Source organism: Poecilia mexicana, unplaced genomic scaffold (assembly GCF_051168715.1).
Source record: "Poecilia mexicana isolate PSO_F unplaced genomic scaffold, ASM5116871v1 scaffold_23, whole genome shotgun sequence".
Taxonomy (NCBI): domain Eukaryota; kingdom Metazoa; phylum Chordata; class Actinopteri; order Cyprinodontiformes; family Poeciliidae; genus Poecilia; species Poecilia mexicana.
The window spans coordinates 17,003,520-17,020,903 of record NW_028263392.1 but is presented as its reverse complement, the minus strand read 5'-3'; the positions used below and the strand labels follow the sequence as shown (position 1 = coordinate 17,020,903).

Sequence of the window (17,384 nt, the reverse complement as noted above, 5' to 3'; positions counted from 1 at the left end):
ATATTTTTCCACTTTAGAGGTGAACAAAAAACAACATGAACACATATTTTGTTTTGTTGACAGTCGTCCTTATGACTTCATGGCTTTTTATGTCCAGTTCTTGATGGGACGTATTTTGAAAACTAACATAAATGGGAAAATTGTACTAAAGGCAGCTTTATATTCAATTAAACTTTATGAAGGAAACAGTACTGTGGTCCATTTTAGAGAAAAAAAATAGTAATATATTTATATTAGAAACATTTACATGCATGATTTATATTCAAAATTATGAATATAAAATCATATTTTTGATGGGATATCAATATTTCAACAAGCTGGAGAACATAGAACAGCTTTACCGTCTGAAAGATTTTAATCTATTTTCAGTTTGAGAAACAAACCAAAAGTGTTTCCAGTCATTCTGTGTTTCTGGTTTTCAGTTTGCTGCCTTTCCACTCAGGGAAGCTAATTTAGAGATTACCTGTGAGGAGAAAATAAGAGAACATAACAAAACGTTTCAGATTGCATCGTTTTCTGATTATATGAAATAAAATCTGAACTATGACAAAACCATCACGTTTCATATTGAATTGTACTAAATTCAATATGAGAAACAATGTCTGCATGCAGGACATCTGCTTTGAATTATCTACTGAAAACCAACTGACATTTAGGCTAGGCTAGGCTAACTGCTGTTTTTACAAGTTTTCAGGCTTTCAAGTCAGAAACCTCAGATTATTTAGTTGAATCTTGTGAGAGAGATACCATGAAGTGGAATAAAGTGATCCAGATTTCTTTGAGTTTATATGATAAAAATCTGAAAAGTGTGGCGTGCTTGTATCTCCAGTATGAACCCATACCTGATTGAAGCTCCTTTACCTGTGAGTCTGTAAAACATCTTAAACTCTGACCAACATGATAAAAAGAATCTTTGAACTTTGACTAGGCCTTTAGGATCCTTTATCTGATCTATCATTTTTATCCTTATTCAGCTCATTAAAATTCTTTTAGAGGCACAAATGTTTCATTATGTTATTTTTTTTAATTATATGTTTTGTTTCTTTTGTTGCTTTAAATTAAGAAAACTTAAAGCTTTTGGGAAGACGGGAAGGATACAAAAAAGTAAATAGTAAAAGTAAAAAAGTTTCCAACTTGATGACATAAAAAGATATTTCTAAAATATATGTAAATGGAACCTTAGGTACTTAAACATAATTTAGTTATATATATATTTAAAAATAAAAGTTTTTTTTTATTTTTCATGTTTTTAAAGGTTCAGTCACCTGTGCCTTTCTTTACTAATTAAGTGAGTTTTAAGCAAACTGTTTGCTATGGACTGTGTTTATTTATGAGATTAAATTAGATTGTAATTGGTTTATCACACTGAAAACATTGTTTATCTTTCACTTCACCTAAAATCACAATAAAATATTTTGAGATTTTACAGTTTTTCTACCTAGTGATCAACTTGAAACTAATTCCTTTAAATATTCCTGCCGTTCTTGTTACCTTCTACACATTTAAAAGCAGTTTTTCTCTAAACAAACCAGACTGCAGAGCTTGTAGGTGACACTGGAGATTAGATGTAGCAGATGTTGATATGTAAACAGCAGCGCGGCGACCGGGACGCAGCGGTTCCTGAAACACAGTACTGACTCGGCTGCTCAGAGATGCTGAGATAAGAAAGTTTAAGCTGCTGATGGGAGAAATTCACCTGGAGGCTAAAATCACAGCTTCCCTTTGAAATCTCTAGTTCAGCTGCAGGAGTTTCTACCTGCATCCCTTCTGGACGGAGAAGCGATGCAGGCAGAAGGTTTATTTCTAAATAACTATAATCTGCAGGGAGATAAAATTTTAAGTACAAGATTCCTCCAATCATTACTAGACACCAAATCAATGCAGAAGTTCCTTCTTAGCTCCAAATTTGTCTGAATTGACTCACAGATTTGTCTGATTCTGCATAATTTACAGTTTTTCTTTCTGCTATGTACTTTAAGAAATACAATAACTACAATAACTCTTTGAGAAATGTTGAATTGATAGCAGTTAGAACATTTAATTTCCCTTTGGGATTAATAAAGCATTTTTGAATTGAATTGTTTAATAGAACACAATACTTAATTTAAAAAAATAATTACTTTTTATTTTTAAAAATAGTATTATTGATTGTTTAATGGCTAAAAATGTAAAAAATAAATGAATAGAAAAAGACTTAATTTTTACTTTTTAAAATAAATTACTTCAATAATGTTTAAAATGTAAAAAAACAAATCTAAAAATAAAAATCTGATTTAAATTCTTTATTTTTTTGAATAAAGACAATTTTTAATGTTTTATTTATAATAAAAATAAATTAATACAAAAAAGGTATGTAGTTAATAAAATAATCATATTTAATAAAAAAAAATACTCATGCAAATTATTTTTTTAATTAATTTACAAATAGCATTTAATTAAAATATAGCTGCTTTATTTTTCAACAAGACACATTTTTACTATGTTTTATATGTTAAAAAAATTCAAAAACTTGTGATGTAGAATGAAAAGGAATGCAAACTGAAGACTTGAGTGTTTTATTTGGAGTGATGAGAATGTTTCCAGGCAGGTGAGCTGGATGTGTTTCAGCAGGTGGGACTGCAGCAGGCTCCAGCCGCTGGGATCAGACCAGCCCGGCGGGCGGCGCTTTCTGCTACCTGGCTGGGATCCTGGATCCTTCCCCCCCACACACCGACTTTCAGAAGTGCTCCGGACTTCCTGGTACGGGACCATGGATACTCACCGCTAACACTCCAGGAACGAGAGGGGATTTTACCGGCAGGCGATGTGAAGCAAGCGGAGCCTTCGAGTTGGAAGCAAGGTTAGCGGGTTCGGAGGTTGAGGCGGAGTCAGAGCGGAAACTTGTCCGGATCCCCGACACTAAACGCGGCTGTCAGTCATCGGGGAAACGGTGGTGCTTCTGCGGGGCGGGATGAAGGCGGCGCCGGGGCTTTTCTGCTCTCCACCTGGGATCTGAATGAATTTATTCATCTTGGTCAAATATAGTGTAGAAAATGTTGTTCATGTTTTATTATTTAAACTTTGTACTTATTTGTATTCACCGAGGCCTACCTAGCCAACCCCCCACTGCTACCGTGGAGCTAACGGAGTTACGCTAACACACTTCCGGTTGCAACCCACAAAATAAAAGTACTCTCAGATAATATCTTACCAACTTGGTTAATTAGCTGCTAATTGGGCTTAAACGAAGAATACATTTTAATTAAATCATACAAGAAAATCTTAAATTAATATCACACAAATTATTTCTGAAATCAACACTACATCTTAATCAGTGACTAGTTCAGTTTCAGTCTTAACCAGAACATAAATATCTCTTCAATTTCTTGAAGAGAGATTTATGTTCTTTAATTATTAACTCCTGCAATACTGATGGAGACATTTAGTTTCCTGTTAGATTTATGAGAGAGGTACAAAAACTGTCCAAAACATTTAGAGCAAAGTTCAAGAATATGAAAGAATATTAATGGTCCTTAATTTTCCTGCAGATACAGTTAGGATCTTATTTTAAAATGTTAAAGGAAAAGTAGGTACGCCACAAATTTAGCTAGCAGCAATAGTTGCCAACTAAAGTGATGGCTGAAGCGCACAAATCCAGGAATCTGAATGAACTTGGCACCTTTGGGCAGAAAAACATGGTTTCAAAGTACAACAAAATAAAAAAAGAAACATACATATAATGTTTAAATAACTACTATAACAGGCATATAACTGAATGTTCTACAAAAACATGTATGTAAAATTATCTGTTTTGACACAATAGATTTTACTGAAGTTGATTTGGTTTATTTTCTTTTTAAGAATTTAGTGATTTATTCAAATGTAAAGACAAAAAACAAACAAACCCAAATGTTACCATTTGACAGTTGGTAATTACTGACAATTATTATTTTTTCTTAAATTACAGTAGGGGTCAACAGCAGGCAGTTGTGACTTTGAATATCAAATAACAGTAACTCTACTTCCGGTCCTGACTGGGCTAATTTTTGTAGTTTTATTCGCTGCCCTGCAGTGGACTCCATACAAAGTGCTCAACCAATCAGCGCCTCCACTCGGATCCCTTCTGGCTTCTGATTGGCTGCGCTGGCCTGCCAATCCGAGTGATGAGGTCCGAGCTGCTTCTGCTTTTCAGCGTTTTTTTAATGAAACAAGGACTGCAGTTGTTTTTGTTTTAAAGCCAGAATTCATGCGGATATAACCCGCGGTTATCCGATGCGGCTTTTAACGGGACTTGGTTGTATAAAGTTGGTCATTATGGGATGTTTTCTGCTTCACGAAACGGGATAGTTACCTTTCGCAGCAAGGTATGTGAAGTTTACGGAAATGCTAGCCGGTAGCCATTGGTGTTCTTTCAAAATAAAACGTAGGTTGTGTGGGAAGTTGGGTTTATTTTGGGTAAGCTATATTTGTTTTGCTAGCTATGCATAGAAAATACTTAATACAATTAATTTGGTGATTTTAAGATATAATTCACAGCGGTTGTGTGTTTTGTTTTGTGGATTTAATCTTTATTTTGAAAACCGCGGTAACAAAAATAACCTCATCGCTGCCAGCTTGACTCTGTCCTATACTGCTTCAGGATAATGCGGCTTAAGGCAGATTTACAATTTGAAAACACAAGGTGTGTGTTGTAGGTTGGCTCAAACAGCTTTAATGTGGTAGCTTTCAGTTTGCCGAGCAGTTAAAAGGTAAACAATCTCCCGGAAACACCTGGAAGAAGGTTTCATTGCCCTCTGTGATTGTTTTCTTTTCCAGGATGTCTGAAATCAGCACACCACATGTATGGATGTGTCAGGGTCAGACTTTCTGCTTCATCAGCTTTCATTTTCTATCTTTGAATCATCGCAGGGATCAACTTCTTCCCTGTTCTGATTTAAAACTTTGATAAAATGCCAGAGAATCAAATCAACATTCCAGGTAAAGTCAAGTCAGGTTGTGGAAAAACAGCAGGAGGAATAGATTTACCATTATTAAAGAGAGTTTCTAAAACATTTCTGCCTGGATGCTTCCTAAACTGCCTTCAGGGTTTATTTGAAACACTTTAAAAGTGAGCTAAATTATCATATTTTCCAGTAATTGTCTCAGATTCTTAGGAAAAGGCTTTCTGAAGACAGTTTGATGGGGTTAAACATGTCAGGCTTCTGTTGTAAACAGACAGCGATGAAGATAAGATGAACAGATAGACTCCAGCCCTTCAACTCTTCATTCTCTGTTTTCAGCTCTGACGAGAACAACGCTGCGTGTTTTCAACAATCTGACCTTTCCAAAAAAGAAATCCTGCTGCTTTTTGTACGACGTGGCATTCTAGAGTCCCATACACACAGCACCCTGCAAAAATATTCAACTCAACTTTTTCATGCTTATGTTCAACTGCAGATAAAAACCAAAATAAAGCAAACAGCAAGTCATTTCAAACTATCAGCGTCAAAGTCTAAGCGGTCATGCATAAAATGTTATTGTAATGATAGAAATTAGGATATATCTGCTGGCTGCAGATGGGATCTGAAATTGTTTTCACCAAAGAGAATCTGTTATCAATTTCTGCATTCCTGCTGCTTATCACTGAAAACGCAACATACTCCTCTTAGCTCGGTAATGACCTCATTTTCTGGAGATAAGAATTAGTTTAAAGTGATTTTTTTAAATGCAAAACAGAAAACAGTCGACTTGTAACAGCAGGAAGGAAAACAAAGAAATGTGGATGAATTATTGTTTTGTTCAGCCAGAAAATGGCAAAAAAGAGGTTTTTTGAAACCAGCCTAAACCTGTGTGAAACTTGTAAAATCATGAAATAATTTTGGTTTACAACATTTTTAAATTCAGCCAAAGCCAGACCAGATAACGGAGAAGTCAGTCAAATCAGGAAATCGATTTAATGGTACCAGTCTGACAACATGAAGTAGGCTAAAAGGTGTCAGAGAGAAACAAATCAGCCTCAGATGGAAAGAAATATCAAAGAAAAGCAGCAACAAATCAACATCTGAATTGATCAATTAAGACAACACCTGCATTATTTATCATTTTTCAGTTTCTGTTAAAAACTGGGTGATAAAAGTCGTCAGTCTGGTGTTTTGGTCTTAACTAAACCTTTTTTAAGGATTATTTTGTTTTCACAGACTTAATAATTAATTTATTTGTTGTTTTGTTTATTTGGATATTTAAAATGTTAAATTATGTCATTTTATTATGTCATTACTGTTATATTACCTAAAAATGGTCTTAAAACAACGATGTTATCATTTATCACAATAAGCTCGGGGACAATTTATCATCCAGAAAATGTAGTTATTGTGACAGGGCTAGGCCTAGTCAAAGTCTGGGGGTAAATACGGGACGTGTGTGTGTGTTTTGGTTTGGATACGTTTTTGTCATTGTTTCAGTCAATCATCAGGTTTTAAGCGCAGCAGTTTCATCTGAGCTCTTACTCTTGAATAAGTAATCAACCCCTGACGCCCCTCGTCCTCTTGTCGCCCTGTGGCCGGAGCCGATCTGAGGCTCCGTGACGGACAGGAAATGGAAAAAGCTGGCAGTCGTCGGGGTCAGCCGCCACAGATTAGTTCATCTCCTCCTCGAGTTGCTTTTCAATCTGTGCTGCAGGGTCTGCAGAGCTGCTGCAGACAATTGAGTCAACCCGACCGTGTGTGTGTGTGTGTGTGTGTGTGTGTGTGTTTTCCTGTTGAAAGGGCAGCGGATTTGCCCGCTCGTCACATGGCTTCCCAGACTCTCAGGGTCCGTTTCGTAGCAACAGAACCGTCCATCTAGAACTTGTCAAAGTTTTCGTCTTATTTTTACTTTTTCTCTTCAAATTGTTTCTTTTTCTTGGTTTTGTGTTTTGCAGACAGAAACTTCATCCATGATTCTTTGTTGTCCTTCCTGTTGAAGGTTGATTTGGTGTCAGTGTTGATGTGACTGGATGGTTCGGGTCTTTATTCTGGTGAAAACGCAGAAAAAAACGACCCAATTCAACCTGGATCACAGATCTTTCACTGAGCTTTAAAGTTTGTTTTTAATCCAAGAGCCATTTGGAGTCTAATCTAGAGAAAAATGCTGTTTTCAAAGAATATGTTTGTGATGGATGATACATTTTTGGTTTTTGAAGATTTAATTTGTTGAAACTCTGAATTTGTTTTCACCAGCATGCTCATTTTGAATTTGAGCTTTTAGGTCAGCTCTACAATTAAATATTAAGGCCAAACTATATTTTTTAATTTTTAATTACAAGAACAATGTCATCATATTACAAGAATACAACAGAGTTGAAATAATATGAGAATAAAGTTTATGAAAACTCCAAATGAGAAATAAAAAATGGAAATCAGTAATATCAAGCATCTTGTGAGGTGAAAGTTTTACAGATAATAGTTAATAGAAATAATGAATCTTTTAACGCATTAGCATGAAATTGTTACTGAAATAATTAACTAATTGACATCAGATCCTGACGCGGATCGTTCTTCCCACTTGTGTGTCTCAGGAAAAGATCAGATCGGATATCCAGTAAGCCCGGGTCACAGTAAACCAAAAACCTCTGATCTGTGATGTTCAGACCGTCATGAAAAGATCAGATACTGATTTATTCGCATTTTGGAAAAACAAATAAATCAGACTTGGCTCACTTCAGGCTGCAGTGTGAACGCAGCCTTAGTTATTCTGGATTAAGTCTGAAGTTTGTAATCATCACTTCAGACCAAATCCTGCAGAGAAGCTGCAGAATCTCAGTTTTCCTGGGCAGGTGAGCATCTGCAGCTCTGAGGACTGAGGACGGTTCAGTGACTTCATCCACACACCGTCCGCGCTCTGCGGTGGCGCTCAGGCCGTGGCGCTCAGGCCGTGGCGCTCAGGCCGTGGCGCTCAGGCCGTGGCGTTGGGCTTTATTGGCTGCTGATCCTCTGACTCGCTGCGGCTCTGGAAGAGATGCAGCCAGTTTGTGTTTGTGCTGCTCTGTTTCTGATCCGATGCGTCTGTTGGGCCGGTTTCTGGTTGGTAGCGGCTAACCCGCACGGTGAGAGCAGAGGCTCCACTTCTCTTACTGAACCAAACCGGTTCTGTTTCTGCTGGACTGGGCGACCTTCACCTCTCACAGGAAACCGTATAAAAGCCATTTCCTTCCTTTAATGAAAGCAGCAGCCAGTGGAGCCTGTAGAAGATTTCATTGTGATGTTTTATAGCAGCTTGAGGAAGTTTGAAGAGCCAGAAGTTCAGTTCATAAAACCTGAAGCTGTTCTGACTCGAAGCGGGGAAATGTGTCGCCATTCTGGATGTGAATTCGCTTCACTAAAATATTTCTCATTTCTGTGTCGACTGAAATCATGAAACTGGTTCTGTTGGGGATTTCTGGCAGGTTTGGTTCTTCTGCAGACGCTTTGCACTGATTGGTTGATGAGGTGACTTTTATAAAGTTACACAGTTTACATCATGTTGTTCAAAACTATTTAGTTTTAAATATTTAAGTTGGAGTTAATATGGTTAGAGCTAGCTAAATATTTAGCTAGCTACTTGTATATTAATCTACAAACAACATTTTTAGCAAACTTCTTAGTTTGCTAGCCAGTTTAAACATTTAGCTCTAAAGCAAACATTTAGTTTGAACCTAATTTTTCATAGTTAGTTCAGATCAGAGAGGCTTTAAACGAGTTGCTGTTTGTCATTTGGAAAAAAGAAGTGAGATCTGACATTTGGAGAAAAGACCAAACTGGCAGGAAGTGTGGAAAGTAAAGTTTGTTATGGTTACAGGCCTCTGCTGGATTGAAATAGTCCATCAGTGCAGCTCAAGTTCTCCAAAAAATCAGTTTTCTTTCACAGTCTTCTGAACCTTTTCCTTCTGCTTAACTTTCCATTATTATGCATGAATTCAGCCTCCTGTTAGTCTTTCCCATTAAGGTTTAGGCCATAATAAATAAAAATAAAACGGCTTAACTAGAACTGAATATTCATTATCATTTATATCATAAATAAAATCATATTATTTTAGCCAAAATAGAGATTTATTCATTATTTTCTTCAGTCCTTCTGCTTTGTTTCTCCGTCACCTGCATCCTTTCCCTGCAGCGATCAAATTACCCCCATCACCACACGCCGTCATCAGATTACTGTAATCTGGTCCGGCCGTATCGGCGCACCGCTAACGGCTCACACACGCAGCTGGTAATTTACCCGCCAACATTTCTGTCCCCGAGAAGGCGGTCATTACCAGAGACTCGTCTTCAGTCAGCCGAGGGAAGCCATGTTTGTTTTCATAACGCTGTCCAGACACAACATCTGAATAAAAAATTCAGATTGAAACTTTGTTCCACAGCAGATTAAAGATGTTTTATGTCTTTAGGAATCAAAGTTTTGGTGATTTTGCTGTCAGAATGACTCTGGTTCTGGTTCTGGTTCCTCTGCAGGTCATGAGTTCCCCTCAGAAGGACCCAGCGGAGATCAGCCTCACCTGCCCCACCCAGGCCTCCTCCTGCCCCCCACCCCTGCGCTCCCACCATGAGTAAGTGAGACCAGTTTGGTGCTCTGACCGGTGCCGGTCCAAAAATCTGGAAATCCGAGAACATTTTTCAGTTCAGGTTTTATTCTGTTCTGAGTTTTTACTTCAGCAGTGGAGTCTTACGCAGTGAAAGTTAATAGAAGCCGCCTTAGAGTCTTTATCACCGTTTTGATGGAAAAAACTCTGTTATTCCTTGTGGAGAACTTCTATTCTATTCTATTCTATTCTATTCTATTCTATTCTATTGTGTTCTTTTCTATGCTATTCTAAGAACTCACTTTGGTTGAGACTCACTTTCCAGTTTTTCTTGCTGAATATCTGAACAGTTCTCAGGTTTAAATCTGGCTCTGAAGCTGTTTCAGTGATCCAGTTGTTGATGGTTCTGGTTCTGGTAATGATCAGTTTTCTGAGTGAAAAGGTTTTGGAAAACGAAACTTGATAATGAAAAGACTTGCTTGTTCTCTGGGAGAGAAATAGCATTCATTCATTCATTCATTCATTCATTCATTCATTCATTCATTCATTCTATAGGAATTTCTGTCATAGATTCATATTAAAACTAATTTCTGTTTTAATAGTTTCTCTAATACGAACCAACAACTCTTGAAATTTGAGTTGAAAAGTTTCATTTTAATGTCAGTCCAGAACTTATCACATCCGGTTCTGATCCGGATCATCAGGTCTCAACCCGGTGCTGCGTGGGAAACCAACACTTTTTTTATTACTGTGTAACCACTGAAAAACTAAAAACGGCAAACGAATCCTTTTTTCTGTTTCTGGTTGGTTTTACGTGTTTCGGTCCAGTTGTCCAGTGTTTCCCTCCGGGGCTGCAGCTCTGGGAGGCTCTGCTGCCTCTGGCATCATCCTGCTGCTGCTGCTGCTCATTCAGCCTCCGACGGTGGGAATATGTTAAAACCGTCTGTAAAGTGCTGCAGCCCTCATCGCCTCTTCCCTCATAAATCACGCTGCAAAGCATGATGGGAATGCGACGGTAGCGGGCTGAACTAAATCTGGAAGTCTTAGTCTTCCCCAGTAAAGGGACAGTATTGTGTGTTTTCAAGTAATTATGTTACCTTCAGTTGTTATAAAATTGCTTCATATTTCAAAGAAATTTAGCGCCTGTCTCTTTAAGAACTCCTGCTGTGTCTGAAGCTCTGCCTTCAGGAAGTCATCCCAACATGGCGACTCTATTAACCCTTAATATCCACACCATGTGTTGCTAAGTCTCATAAAGTCCACTGATATCACTGAAATGTAAAGAGTAACGGCGAGCGGCCATCTTGTTTTCTATAAACGTCGACTGAAACTAGAAGCGTTGATGAATAAACTGTTTAGATTCTTTTTGTTGCTTTAATGTGAGCTGAACGCGCTCAGCAAGCAGCTGCAGATCTGAGGAAAGGTCTTTCATGTCCTGCATTATTCATCCCAACCTTTGATGGACTCGCCTGGAGACGATTGACGATGTTGATACCCTGAGCTAATTACCTTAATTACCCCCCAGCAGCACAGAGAGGGGGAGCGCTGGCTCACTCTGCCGCTAACGAGACTCTTAACGAGGTCGGATCCGATTGGTCGGGGCTTCTACGTTTTTATGAGGATCAGCAGAAGATTAGAGGTTCATCTTGGAGCCGGTTCTGATTCTTCTGCACTGCAGGAATAGAAACCTGCAGTTTTAATTCAGGATTTATGATCATGTTTGGTTCTGGTTCTGGAAACGCCACCAAACCAACTAACTGTTCCTGAACAGGTCCAGTTGGTTCATATCTGACCCAAAACCGTTCCTCAGCTTCCAAAGCCTGTATTGGAAGCTGTATTGATGTTTCAGCCTTTTGTTGCTTTTATGAATCAATCATGAGCAAAAAAAATACTTTTCTGTCAAAGAAAACTCAGTGAAAACTGATTTCTGTAAAATAAAAACAATTAAATAAAAGTATGTGATATAAAATAAGTCGTTGCATAAATATTCAGTATTTATTGTTTACACCTGGATTGGTTTCAGTTAGGCTGCAGTTTTCCTCCATTTTTCCTGCTAAGCTGTAAACAGGTCTGGGCTTTGACTAGGCCACTGCAGAACCCCCTCCTTGTTTTCGTCAAACCTTTCTGCTCAGCTGTAGCTAAATGCTTCGGGTCGTTGTCCTGATGGGAAATAAATGTTCTCTGTTTGACATGATGCTGCCACCACCGTGCTTTACACTGTTTGTCTGATGAACCTAAAGCTCCATTTTGGTCCCATCAAACCAGAACTTTGTCGTCTTTCTAAAGAACAGCCTGAGAGATGACGAAGAGAGTTTTACTCTTTAAGTGCTTTTAAAATACATCAGAGACAAGAAGTGTATTGAATCTGTTTAGGTTTTACTTTAAAAGTGCATGATTGTACTTTAATATCACTAAATGAATTCAGTAGAAAGTTAGTGACAGCTCTGTTGGTTATTCTGTCCAGAAAACAACCAAAATAAAAAGAATTCCTTTCTGTTGATGAAAAATGTCAGAATGAAGTTAGAAGTTGATCTCCTGCATGTTGTAAATCATCTAATGTGACATTTTGAGGAGTTTCCCTCAGTAGGAGGACGGTTTGTAGGTCAGACCCACCGATCTGTCCTTCACCTAACTCACACCTTCCTCCCTGCCTGTCGGAGGGAGACGGATGTCAGCCGGTGCGTCTGGCTGCAGAGGGCTGTAATTATCTGCTGCTCTGCCTCATCTGGCCTCCATCTGCTCGACTCGGCCGCGTTCGCTACGCTGCAGCGCGCAGACCAAACAGGTCGTTACGCCGTTCCACAAAAACCCGCAGCGCTGATTAAAAGCTAGAAAACACAGGAGTATCAGATACGGTAAAAGTCTCAAAAAATATCACAGAACCACTAATCCTGCAGGAAACCTGGGTAATACTTACAAAACTACGCTACAAGTATTACAATGCTAAATAAAAGAGCAATAATAATCGATACTTATAAAAACACCATTTATAAAATCTAAATGATTAAAGTTCATTCACATAGTGAAACGACAGACAGCCCTAGTTCCTTATGCAGCCAAAAATAAACAATTACCAGAAAACATTCAACAATTAGTGAATCAGAGTTTAAAAAATGCAAATCCAAAACTGTTAGAATAAAATTTGAGTCAAACTGTGAAATAATTTGAATATTGAACAAAGTCGACAACAAAACAGTTGTCTTTTCCAGCGGCCATTGTACCAGCTGACCAAACTCTGGTTGCTAGGTAACAGCTCATTTTCCAGACACCAGAAATCATGAACTTATTGCCCAAAAACAGCTGTTTTCTTAAGAGTTTGCGTTGCTTTTAGAAGCAGTGGAGACCCGACTGGAAGAATAAAAACGTTCAGAATGTGAATTTAGTGTAATGGGTCCCTTTAGGGCCCCAGATGGTTTGTTTTTAGTGGGGGTGTGCTGCTCTCAGCTGAGCCTTTTGTGTTTGTTGTGTTGGGTAGATGTCAGCTGAAGGGCCCAACATGTCTCTGCAGCTCCTGTCATTCAGCATCCTACTCACTGCAGCTCCAAATAACTCCTCCACAGCTCCTCTCTAATAGCGCCGCTGCTAATGCGTTTATGCAGCAGTGGTTGTTATAGCTGCCTCTTCATTTCCAAATTGCTCCCTGGTGTTTCCAGTTATTTTTGCTTTGTTTTTGTTTGCACGGCTGCACTCGGAGGCCTCCTCTGACACGTCTCAGCCCAGAGTGACTCAAGTCTGCTTGCTAGAAAGGCTGTTGGGAAACGTCTGAGGAAAGACGCGGCTGCACCGGTCGGGCGGGTTCCTCCTGGACTCCACCAGGATTTATCCCCTCCAGCATTCCTTGCTGCCAATTTGAACTTGAATGAGGATTAGTGGGTGAAAGGTCAGAGCAGATTTCCAACCAGATGACACATTGAAGCGCACAGTAGCAGCATTAAATGGTTTCATAACTGTTTTCCCAGCAGCAGCAGTAAACCTGTTTTTTTGTGGTCGGTCTTTCCTGAAAACTCCTTGTTTTGCCGTTTTATCAGCGTGGCACAGATTCCTCTGAAGCAGAAGCTGTGGAGATGTAATTCACTTACCGCAGAGCATAAACCTTCAGATTGATTATCTCTCCTCGGAGAGTTTCCTCCCATTCTTCTTTAAAGCCACACGACTCGGCAGCAATCTGAGAGGAATCTGTCCACTGAAGGCTGAGCTTCTGCACAGCGGAAACCGCTAGCTGGTGATAGCAAAGCGGAACGAAGGTTAGGGGGTAAATACTTTCCACACAGCGCCAGTTTGGTGTGGATAGATTATTTAACCCTTAATAAATGAAGTCACATTTTAGAAAACATCTTGTATTTCCTCAGGTTATCGTTGTTCAATATTAAAATGTGTTTAATCTGAAACTTTCAAGTGAAAAATGGAAAAAAAATGTTTATTATTATAATTACTCAAATGTGGGTGCTAGTTTCGTTAAGGAGCTACAGTGACATAGTACTTAGCAGAGACTAATGCTAACGCGCCAGCTTAAATCATGTTGATCCCATTTTGTCTCAGGAACAAATGCTACAGCGTAGTATATCGCCCCCTACAGGGGCGGACTTGTCATTACACACCTACATATAAGTTTTTTTGGTACAGATGTTTCACTCATAGTTTCAGTTTCATATTTGTTGAGTTTTGGTAAGTAATTGACAGTCGGGCTTCAGAAAAGAGAGAACAGGAAGACAGGAAAGAGAACAGCAGCATCACCACCTTCAAAATAAGAGCATGAATATGATGACAAACTTTATTCAACTGTTTATACAACAGCTAATTGAATTAGTGCTTTAAAATTTAAAGCACTAATTAGGGGAAGCTAAGCGCGCTAAACGTTTCTAAAACTAGCTTAGCTATTAGCGGCTTAGCGGAAGCGTACTTGTAATTGGTATTTCAGTTTTCTGGAGGGAGTTACAGAGCATTCCTTTTCTTTGTGACGTTTGAAGACTGGAAGCTGCAGGTTCTGACCCGGTGTCTGAAGTGATGCCAGCTGAGTGGAAAAATGCCGTTTTTCCATCTTCACTCTGCCTTGGTTGTCATACGGTTTGCTAAAGGTGTGACAGGAAGGAAGCTCTGCTGGAGTTATCAGGGCAGCAGAAGGAAGCTGGTCCAGCGACCCCAAACCTGTCCCACTATGAGCAAACCGAGGCTCCAAACCTAAACGACTAAAATCACATAAAGTCAGAAATGTTCCAGAGTTCAGTGGAAGGGACCTAAAAACCAGAAGAGTCGGATCTCCTTGGTACAGAAACTCCCTGAAACATTTTGTTTCCTTCGGTTCTGGCATACAGCTCAAAGTTCAGTTTCCTTTACAGAAGCAGGTTTTGCAGCGGCTGTAACTCTAGTTGATGTTTCACTTTGTTTCCATTTAGTTTTCTGGCTGTGGTCTGTTTTCCTCCATCTGTTACAGAAATTAGTTCAGTTTAGAGCTAATGATTATTGTAGGAATCAGTTATTCTCTCGATTAATCCAGTAATCAGGTAAAAAAGCCATATTCTGCAGATTTATTTTAATTTAACCACCTAGGTTTATTTTATATATTAGAAAAAGAAGCAATTCAGTCCTTTTTTTTCAATAAGAAAAGAAACATTTGATATATTGATTACTTTTTAATTTAATTTAAATAATAATTTAATAATTTAATTTAAATATTTATATTATAACATAAATATTTAAAAACGTTTATTGTTTTTATTATTTTAATTTCTGTTCTCCACTTGTTGATCCATCATCCTAACTTTGGGAATTTAGAAGCTTTTAAACTGGAAACGTTTAGATTCAGGATTATTTCTCAGAATCTGTTGAGTGTTTGAATTTTCTCTACATCTGATGCAGTTTTTAAAGAAAGGAAAAGTGAAAGAAGCCTCCAAACGCTGAATGTTTGGATGCTTTCTGTGGCCTGAATCTCGGTGTTTGCTACATCTCCAGCAGACCTTGAGTGTTAGTCTCGGTTTCTGTGGACTGATAGGAACAAAGGTGTTATCAGGCCATAAAAGGATCAAGTTGAGCTTTTATTACAGCTGATAAAAGCTGCAGATTCAGGGACTCTAAACTGAAGGTAATTTAGCTGCAGATGTTTGAATAAAAGATGAAACTTTGCTACAAATAATAAAAACACCTCAGATTGGAGCTGCAGCTCGTTTCCTTCACACAGAGACGCGTTTCCTCGCCTCAAGCAGTTCATGGCCGCTCTGTATTTGGTTGCCATGGTGAGCCGAGCGCCTCGGCCGTGTTTTTATCTGCTGTCCTCAGAAAGTTTGATCCATCCGTCCTCAGTGTGGAGACGTTGGACAAGCTGCGGCTTGTAGACCTGAAGCTGGTGTTGTAATTATTAGAGTCGGAGCGAGTTGGTCCTGAAAAACACAGCAGAGCAGGAAGTCACTCCGATGTGCCTGCAGAGATACAAGCACAATAATTACAAACAGGACCGAGCGCACAGCCCTGAGGAACGCCACAGCAGGACATCTAGGAAGTCATTACTACATATATTATATAAAAAAATATTTTAATTCAGAAATTATTCATAATAAAATGGAATTGTGTTGAAATTTATTTAGCGACTTGATGAAGTGAATTGTTATAATTCTCAGAAAAAGGATCTTTTTTCCTCTTATATGTTCATTAAGACAATATTTTTGTTTCTTTTAAAGCTTCTACATTTATATATGCTATACTTTTCTCTTCGTTTTGTTTTCACCGTTCTAGATTTATCATTCATGTACTGAATGAATGTGGCGACTTTTCAATCCTCAATTATAGAAAAACGTGAAATAAAAAAGCTGCTTGCTTTGAGCAGGAAGTGACACGGGGCAGGCAGACAGGAAGTGTGCCAGGCAGAACGGCGCAGCGGGACAGGAAGCGGGAAAGTCGGAGTGAGGAGGGAAACGCCGACTCAGCGCTTCGGATAGCATTTAGCTTCCCTTCAACATTTAATGGATGTTATGAATGATGGCTGCCGAGCAGATCGGTTCGAAAATAAAGGTGAAGGAAGTGAAACGTGATTGTTTCATTTCTCCTCAGGAGGCTTTTATTTTGAAATCTTCAGCAGATTGTTGCGTATCGATTCTGTCTGGTTGAGGCTTGAAAAGGGAGGACAAAAATAACTGCAGCTAAAACACCCAGACTCTCTATAAGTAAAACCAGTGGAATGGTTTAAATTAATAAGACATTTTCTGAATTTAATCTTTTAGATTAAAAATTTTAAAGAATATTTATGGGGGTGAAAATACACAAAAATATCAGTTCTGTCAGACATAAACAGATATTTACTGATTTTAGCAATCAAAAAGTAAAAATACAGACAATAATTAGATGATTTCAGCCAGTAGAGAACTGACGGCTGCTGGTTTCCAGTCGTACCTGAAAGAGGTTTCAGTTCTGGCTGAATGCAACGCGGATCTGGATTCTTCTTGGTACCGCTGATGTTCATGTCATCGTCTGAGGAGACACAATTAAGCAATAATAACAAATATTACATCAGCCCAATTAAAAATATATATATTTAATTCAGAAATGCTCCATAATGGTCACATAGAGTGCTGTATACATATTCATGGAAAGTTTGGTGGAAGGAAGATATGTACCTGTAGGAACCTTGCCATCCACACTTTTGAACACTGGGATTTTTTACTATCAAAAATCCCAGATTTTGTGGCGCTACTTTAGGAATATTAGTAATATTTTTCCCCCATTAATCCAAAAATCTACATGTTGAAGAAAAACATGAGCAGACACATATTAAATCTTTAAAGAACATAAATAGCTCCATTTTGGTACTCGCCACATTGATAACGGACGAAAACTTGACAGGATGGCTGAGGCAGCAGTGTGGTAGAAATAAGAAACACTGCCACCTGCAGGTGGGAGTCAG

The 17,384-nt window shown here is 38.6% G+C and overlaps 1 protein-coding gene across 2 annotated transcripts in view; it reads left to right on the top strand.

The window, feature by feature from the left end:
* Positions 1 to 2,492: 2,492 nt before the first annotated feature.
* Positions 2,493 to 17,384, top strand: part of usp6nl (USP6 N-terminal like) — a 79,029-nt gene continuing 64,137 nt past the window's right edge. Inside the window, exons 1-2 of one of the 2 annotated variants that reach the window (XM_015002281.2) lie at positions 2,493 to 2,839; positions 9,426 to 9,520. In XM_015002281.2, the coding sequence (XP_014857767.2) occupies positions 9,517 to 9,520 (4 nt within the window). In that variant the 5' untranslated portion in view covers positions 2,493 to 2,839; positions 9,426 to 9,516. Of the gene's footprint in view, positions 2,840 to 4,126; positions 4,344 to 9,425; positions 9,521 to 17,384 lie in introns of those variants that run through there. The other variant, XM_015002295.2, reaches the window with a different exon arrangement.